The 9,110-nt window shown below is 35.6% G+C and overlaps 1 protein-coding gene across 1 annotated transcript in view; it reads right to left on the reverse strand.

The window, feature by feature from the left end:
• Nucleotides 1-949: 949 nt before the first annotated feature.
• Nucleotides 950-9,110, reverse strand: part of LOC105616991 — a 17,682-nt gene continuing 9,521 nt past the window's right edge. Inside the window, exon 3 of the mRNA XM_012198571.1 lies at nt 950-1,876. Coding sequence (XP_012053961.1) covers nt 950-1,876 — 927 coding nt within the window. The remainder of the gene's footprint in view (nt 1,877-9,110) is intronic.

Consider the following 9,110-nt stretch of genomic DNA (forward strand, 5'->3'; position numbering starts at 1 on the left):
ACGAGAATAAGAGATAGAAAGACAGAGAGAGAAAGATAGAGTGCAAAATTGGATAGAAGTGAATAAAGTTGATCGATCGATTTTTTTTTCCAACTGATTATACTTCGCTCGCTCGTCAGACCACGCCATTAAGAATGTTAATTAAAAATTCTGAACCATGTTCGAATAAATCATCACAATGAAACGATCTACCAACGCGCGATCGCGGTCTCCTGCGGTAACTCGTGCAGCTATGCTCGCGTTCTGCAGTTCCATTGTTCGGCTAGTGAAACTCTCGAATATGTCATTAACGAATCGTCAAGCAACGAATGGAAATTCAGCAGTGTTCCCCGAGCGAATTCGTTGAAATGTCTGTTATGTATCATTCATGCAATCGACGCTCGGTAGGTAGTCTCATTATTACGTTTAGCCTGCGGCAAAAAGGCGGGGAAAAAAACAAACAGGAGAAGAAAGAAAGAAAAAGAACGCGATGAAAAACGTTCTTCAATCTCTATGCTCCTGTTGCGTGTCTACGTGCCTTTAATTTCCGGAGAGCACCTAAAGACCCGACGTGCACTTGTGAAGTCATTTTGCAAGCGCAGAAAATGGATGCGAAATATTTCTCTGACCCAGACTAGATCGTTTTTCATCTACAAAACGAGCGAGCGAAGTCGATTGCGCTTATCGCGAATAGGAGAAAATGAGGGAAAGCCGATATTTCAAAGCCGGCATTTAAATAGAGATTATTTATCGCATTTTGACGGTTCAATAAGGGTCATCGGTGCTCAGGGCTGTGGTATCTCTCAGAAGAATCCATAAAAGAATACACAAAATATAAGCGATAAAAATGGCGTCGAAAGCGATTACGAAAAGATTTCACAGCCGTATTTCATCCAAGGTAGATTCCGTGACTGGACCATCGTCACGGAATTAACGTCTTCTTCGCGTGTTCTCCAGGAAGAAGCCGCGATTAAACACACGTCGCTTTGTATCCGAGCACGATGTCGGACGTTTTGCTGCAGGATGGACGATCAAAGTGCACGGAGTTGTTCCTCTCTCTGATCGTACTTGATTTCGCTAGGCTGTCCTGTTTGCCGTCCATCACGTTGTTGCTGCTGCTGCGCAGGTCTCTACGTGATGATGATTTCCCAAGAGTCTCGATTCTGTCGACGTTACTGAAGCTCAACCGTCTGTCCTTTTGCAAAATATTCTTACTGCTCGATTCCTCTTCCCTTTCCAGAAAGTTGCATACGCTGACGCGTCTCTCCCGCAACAAAGACTTGCCGGGCGGAAACGTGGGCCTCACCAGCACGTCCATTCTGTCAAAGTGACAGATGCTGTTGACACGATCACGCTGCAACGATCTCGCCAGAACATCCGTCCGGTCGAAGTGGCAGATACTCATGCCGCGATCGCGCTGCAATGTCGGCCTGGCCAGGACGTCCATCCGATCGAAGTGACAGATGCTCATACCGCGATCTCTCTGCAGCGGTTTGGCCAGGACGTCTGTTCTGTCGAAATGACAGACACTCATACCGCGTTCGTGTTGCAACATCGGCCTCGCCAGGACATCCATGCGGTCGAATTGGTAAGCGCTGGATCGACGCTCGCGTTGCAACAGTCGCGACGTCTCGCCGATAGATCTAAGGGTCCTTAGCGTGTCACCGTCGCTTTCCTCCTCGTCGTTATGCGTCCCCTCCGCGTGCACCAACGACTGCAGATCGAATGCACTCTTGGCTCGCCTAGGCGTCTCCTGGCTGGCCGGCAGCAGCGACATGCTCGAACCCACGAATACGCTGTTCTGGCGCAACCTGGCAGCCGGCCCGGCGGCCGAGACACAACTCACCTGGTGCACTGGATGCTCCATGCAGTAGATGTTAAACTTCGAATTCCGGTGCTGCGAACAAGAGGAAAATCCCAACGTATCCTGACACGGTCTATTTATCGCTGTGTGAAATCTTGAAACATAGTTTACAACAGTTCCGTCACGAGGTTATATTCACAGTAAGTTATTTTTAAAATAATAGTCCACGACAAATGTATAACGCGACGCAAAGTTGACATCTTTGTATCGATTTTATGCGATACGGCTAAAAATATGTATACGCAGCTGTAATATATGTCGAGACATAAAAGTCGTTGAGCATGACTATTGATGACAACTCGAATGGTTGAAACAACAAATAATGCAGCATAATGTGCCTGATTAAGCATCAAATTATTAAAATTGCTTGTCAATTTAATTCGCGATGTTACTATAGTAGTTTAATTGCGTTTATAAGGAAAATTAATTCGACACGAAGTTTAAATGACTATAAATATGGTATATATGCAAGTACATATACAGTATACATACATAGTAATTCAGATTGAATTATTTAAGCATTAAAGATCTAATTTTGATCATTAAAGCCATTATTTCTATTTTTTATTTCTTATTGTTGAATTTTCAAATATACGGTAAAATTCTTATTGGTATCATTTGCTCTTAGACATACGAAATATATTCTGAAAGGTGATTTCAATTTGCACAAGAGTTGGCAATATTAGCAACAATTTGAAAATGGAAGGAAATAAAATGTTATTTTGGTGCATGATGCTTTTTTATTTCCGTAAAGATATAAAAATGCAACGAACTAAAAAAAAGATATATGCCGTATACGAAAAAGAATTGAATACATGTACCAGAAGTAATTTGTCAAATTTCATTTCAAGAGAAATTGATCTCGAAAATGCTCATCATTAATATCGATCCTTGGAGGAAGAATAATGAAGTTTGCAAGAACGATTTTGCTGGACATTACAGCCGGTGCTGATGAGAGACTTACATCTGTGATATGCTTTTACTCTAAAATACCCTAAATGATGGATAGTGTCGAACGGCTGTTTAGCTGTAGATCGAATATTGCGTAGAGATCTCTTCCATTATCCCGTCGAATACATAATGAGGCAATATGAGGCACAGAATTAGATTTGTTACCAATCGAGAAATCTAATTTTCTATTTCCATTAATACATATTAAAAAATAATTTTGAAGAGAGCTAAAAGATTAGATACAAATCTAAAAATAATTTTGTTGAATCATCAAAATAATTATAGGAGAATGTCAAGCATGATGAGTGAGAATTTGCATGAATGAATGAGAATTTTGCAAAAAGTTTTGACATTCTATCAATCAGTTTAAACGTTCTACTATTATTTTCAGATTTGTATCTGGTTTTTGTAGATCTACAGCAAAATTATTCCTTTCATGTAGAGGGTGAAACGAATAAAATAGTATATATTTAATTGATTAAAAATATTTTTAATTAACATTTTACGTTTAACATTTTATTCAAAAAACTGAATGAACTTATAATGCCACATAATATATATCTGCATATACACAAATAGAACGGTTATGCTAAAGTATCTGAAAACTTAATTGAATACAAATCAAAATAATTTTATTAGATTATTAAAATAATTATGTAGTAAACGTTCAAGTTGGTTGTTATAAGAATGTCAAAGCTTTTTGCTTGTCGATTATGCTTGAGTGCTACATAATTATTTTTAATCCAATATAATTATTTTCAGATCCATATCCAACTAAATTTTCATATACTTTAGCAAATTCTTTTTATGTATATAGGATGTCCCGTAAGCGCTTTTGTGCAGATAGATCGGACTAAATTGAGTCGAAAAGTCTATTTTTCAATTTTCGCAATGGTTAATGAGATTAATTACTAAAAATCATTGAATATTGATTTTCAATAATTTTTTACTTAAATATCAACTTTACAGAAAAACAGTGAAAGACAAAAATTCTTTATTTTCTTCTCATAAAGTTCTGAGAATTTTATTTTAGAAATTTTTCAAAATTTATTAATACCATATTTTCTCATATTGGTAAAAATAAGAAAATGCAGTACTAAAAAGTTGATAAAAAATTCTTATAAATGATTTTTGTCTTTTGCAATTTTTCTGTAATGTAGTAGTAGTATGTGAATAAAAAATTATTGAAGATCAATATTCGGCAATTTTTAGTAATTATAATTAATATCTTGTTAACTATTGCGAAAATTGCAAAATGATACAAGACTTTTCAACTTAGCCGCTCAACAAAACCGCTTGGCAAAAACTTATGGGACACTCTGTACATAGTCGCAGTCAAAATAAATAATGGGTTAATTATGGTGGTGCTCCCACAGAAACATTTGGACCAGAGATATGTAACAAAATACGTGACTGGCTAACTGTCGGTGCAGATGTTGGGTTGTGTTGGACGGACGTGACTTGATATACGGAGACATATATGTATGTTGGACACGTTGACATGATTTTCTAGTAGACGCGATAGCGGTTTAATGGTCATGACAGTATTGTTGTGATAACGAGAGGAATTTGTTTTATAAAAGCCTCGCGGTTAGCGGAAGTAATATTGTTCCTTCGTAAATGAAGTTTCCCAACGCGATCGAAGTTTCTTCGTACAAGGCCAAAATCAAGTTACAACGCTATTCTGTTGAATTCTATTATAACCAGGGAGAAAGATTACGTTACAAAATTTTCTCGTGGAACGTAAATAGGACATTTTAAAAGTCTGGGTTTATGATACCGTGCCACCGGTAGCTCGCTAAACTATGTAGCTGAAAAGCAATGGAAAACTTTTGTGTGCGATATACACACATACCAGTGCTGCTCGCGATTTTCATTGCAAGTTGTGAGAATACGTTATTCTAGCTAGACGCTCAGCGTAGGTTGCTACTTGCTGTCGCGATGGATTTTATAAGACGCAGTGCTGCATCTTCCGAGATTATGGATGTCGCGAGTCCGCTGAAAGGGATGACGCTGCATTACATGTATTATGCAAAAGAGGATGGAGATCCGTATTCCACTGATGCTTCGCTCAATTTACGGTTCCTCTATCACGAGTAATTCAACGCGAAGTATTGAATTAGATAAACAGAATCAAATGTACCAATAAAACATCACAGCGCAGATAAACGAGGGAAGTAGCAAGACGAGATTTTTCACCTTATACCTAATTTTTCTTTTATAATATAACCGTTCGCGTTTGTAACGAAACGAGAGAGAATTTGCGAAACTAATTACTAATTAACTCAGATCCTGAATTATACGATTGGTGATACTTGGAATGAATTCCCACGATCCTAATTATCGGAGAATGTTCAACGTTTGAGCGTGTATGAGATGTCCAATCACAATGCGACTACACATTGAAATTCGTTAAATATCTTCGACAATTTATTTGATCTCGACAACCCCGTCATCATTTGCGCGTGATTTTCGATCATTTTGCTATTTATAGAAATGACGCATAGATAAACAGAATGCCACTGATGATAAGGAAATTATGGAATTATTGTATAGCATTTATCGCAGCACGACCAAACAAAATACGAAGAAATTGTCATTTTATACGTGTCTGATTATATATTATGTAAACAATGTATTTCATTATCCTCTTTAGCAAATATCGTATTACCGCATCAGTTATTTGATGGGAAAATATATTCCGATGAAATTAATTTATTCATACGATTGAAAGTCGCTGCAAGCTCCCTTCAACAGCTTATTCCTCGTAGCTTCCTCATCAATCATGAAAATTGAATGAGATATTAGTTAACGCGGCTTCAGAGAATTACGGATCTGGGACGCGTATACACACATCAGAAACATGACAGGGATAAACGAAAACGCATGTAATATGTACGACATTGCTTTAAGGCTTTAACAGAACTGCGTACAGCGAGCACTCGCATATTTAGAATGACAAATTACAGGTTCCATGCGCAGACATGTGCATATTGCTTCATTATACAGATACTGTCTTGAATATTGCATGTAATATCATGCCGTTATTCGCCAGCATTAGCATAATCGTAACACCTCGTATAAATTGACCTCGATGTAACAAAATGTTGTTACGATGGATTTAATATTAAGATTCAAAAACTTTAAGATATATGTCAATTAATAATATATTAATTTATTGTACAGAAAGAAATTTTTAGTTTCCAGTTAGATGAAAACATAAATTACCAATTGGAAGATTTATGGATATATGGATTTATGGATAAACATCCGAATATGTAGATCCAAAATCTGTAGATTTATGGATATATTCAGGAATCTACTTAATCAGTGAAAAGATATTCGATATTTGCACAGTTGGAATATGCATGATAGGCAGTCAGCAATGGTGTTAATATGCCAGACTGTGTACGCGACACAAACTTCCCTCTAGAAGCTCTAGAGTTACTAACCGCATCTTGTAATCCCCTGAAAGCTCATCATGTATTCACTAAAACAATTTAGAGAATAATAATCTAAATCTATTCGCTTCTATTGTAAATAGATGATCGATCTTCCTTTTAGGATGTTGAATCGACTATTGAAAATCCTCGCGGGACTTATTTCAATCAGGTATATCCGAATTCTATAGTAAACTGAACTCGTCCCATGATCGATGCAACGATCCGACATTCGATAATTTGAGTACTTCTTGTAACTACATCGGAACGAAGTCCCATTTACGAAGGACATTCAGAATGATTTGCGAGCCAGGATAATTTGTTCAGTCAGTTTAAATAAAATTACGTGAAGTATCTTGAGGAAAATTTTCATTTAGTTTCATTAAATACTGAACTTTCGTCAGTCGGTCAATGTGCGTCATCGATGAACAACTGTTCAACAATTTTTCTCGCTTCACGTCAGAGATAGAAGTTAATTTATCATCATTATAAGCCTGTTAAGCCTATTATTATTCGTATCCTAAATTATGTAACTCTATATAGCTCTATATAGATTTTTCGTTTAGGTATCTGTTTATGTCGTTAAAGCATCAATATTTTGATACAGCCGTGCGTATCGAAATTAAAAATAGTTTCGGCCAACTTCCCTCGGATACCATCTGCAGACCGTAGTGAGCAATTTTAAGATACGCGATTGACCGATTCGATAGTCCGAATCGAGGTCGGCTGCATGCTTCTGACATAGTAAACGCCAATGCAATCGAACGTTTCCGTGATTGAATTACCATGGACGCAGAAATACATATTGGCAAACGGTGATTTCTATCTAAAAGTAATTGCTCGAAGCTCACGGACGAGAAACATACGTCCGTGTAACGTCTCGTTCACATACATTGTTCTATTCATATATATTGTAGAAATAAAATCTACTATTATAACATTTAATATACCTTTTATATGAAATTCAAACAAACCTAGGATTATTTTGCCGCTTTTATGATGCTCGCACGATTAATTGACGCGATAAAAAAATATAATGTCAATATTGGAAAGCAAAATTTTACACAAAATGAACGAATAGATATATAGCGAGTTCGTAAAAACCTCGATCGATATACAGCGCGACAAGATGATCGGATTTGTGAATTTTATTGTTGAGCACCTATTTTGGAACACGTATCCCATTCGTGTCGTGATTTGTATTCCTTTATATCGGTAAATTCAATACCAATATATGGAACTGACATCGCGAAATATTTGGCGCATCCTACACGCCTATAAAGGTCGATTTCAGACGCAATGCATTATTTGCTCGAAAAAATTTGTTTTCTAAACCGCATAAATAACAAAACATGCACGTCAATGCAGTAATATCGTAAAAAAATTTGTTACGCAAATACAGTACATTTATATTTGTTATCTAAAATCTCTCTCTATGGAGTTACAAAACAAAATAGCTTATGTAATTCCAATATAAATGAAAGATTATTCGCATAGCAAATTCTCTTGTTCCAATTTGGATTTTATTTATGTTTTCATTACAGAATAAATATATTTGATTAAAAACATGTCTTGTTTATTTTTACTTTAAAATTTGATCCAGAAATCAAAGCATAATTAAAATAGTCCGATCTGAAATTTATATTGACCGCCAAACGTAGATATCCATTAAGTTGAAATTAGTTAGATGAAATTAATTAGTTAGTTGAAATTAATTAGATTCATTAAACTGATGATAGAGAACGAGATGTATACGTTTAAGTTTGTCTTAAATGTAGACGCAGAGTAAGACAGAGAAAAATTTATAACTTAAGTCGTAAAAGACTGTTAGTCTTTAGGTTATAAGCTTTTACTTTTGTCTTATGACAAACATCTTCAAACATTGTTCTCTGCCATCAGCTTTAGTCTGCAAAGCGATCTCAGAATATTCTGATAAATTGCTTCGTACGTTGTATTTACACGTACTTTATATAACAAAATCTTAAAGTATGATCATCTAGAATGAAGCCGGTTACGAAATATATGTTATCTGACTGCGATGAGAAGCTCCCGTTCCGACGGGAAACCATTTGAGAGTCAATTTATAACAAATACGCAACAGTAAATTCTCTCGTTTATTTTTCATTCATCTATGAATGATAAATAAGCTGACATAAATGCGTTTGGCAGTTTAATGGCTACTACAAGATTTAGGATATTATTTCCTATTTACTTCCAAAGCACGCAATTGGAATATAGAACGAATAGAGATATCAACGGTTTAACTTACTGAATACTTATAGATATGTATTGTCTCGATTCACGGCTGAGAATTGACATCTTTATCCAAAAAATTTATTAATTTAACATCTTTTCCCGAAAAGATCATTAAAAATTAAACGATAAGATTTTTAAAACTAATTCCAATATCTTTAAATTCATTTTTATAATTAATATTTGTTTTATAATTAATGTCATTTTTGCGCAACGTCGAATTTATTTTGTCCAGCGAACATTGTTCTCCTGACTCGATTTCTAAGAATGGCACGATCCGAAACTGAAGCTGAATTACCATAAGGATCCGATTAGAGATACAAGTGAATGTATAATCGTACACGTAGAATCCAAATATTGAAACAAGGTTTACCTTTACGTGACTCGCGTACGGTATACATTATTTCTCGCGTAAATTTGTGCCAATAACATCCAAGTTATTATTATATATCATAACATACGAGACATTGCATACGCGTGTATTTATTAGATTATAAACTTTATTGAAAAATAAATAATAAGTTTTATAGTTGAACAAAATTAATAAGCGTCATGATAATTCTAAACTAAACATTATTCAAAACTTAGTATACGCACGTTTACCTTTCTCTCTCTCTCTCTCT

This window comes from Atta cephalotes, assembly GCF_000143395.1.
Source record: "Atta cephalotes unplaced genomic scaffold scaffold00011, whole genome shotgun sequence".
NCBI lineage: Eukaryota > Metazoa > Arthropoda > Insecta > Hymenoptera > Formicidae > Atta > Atta cephalotes.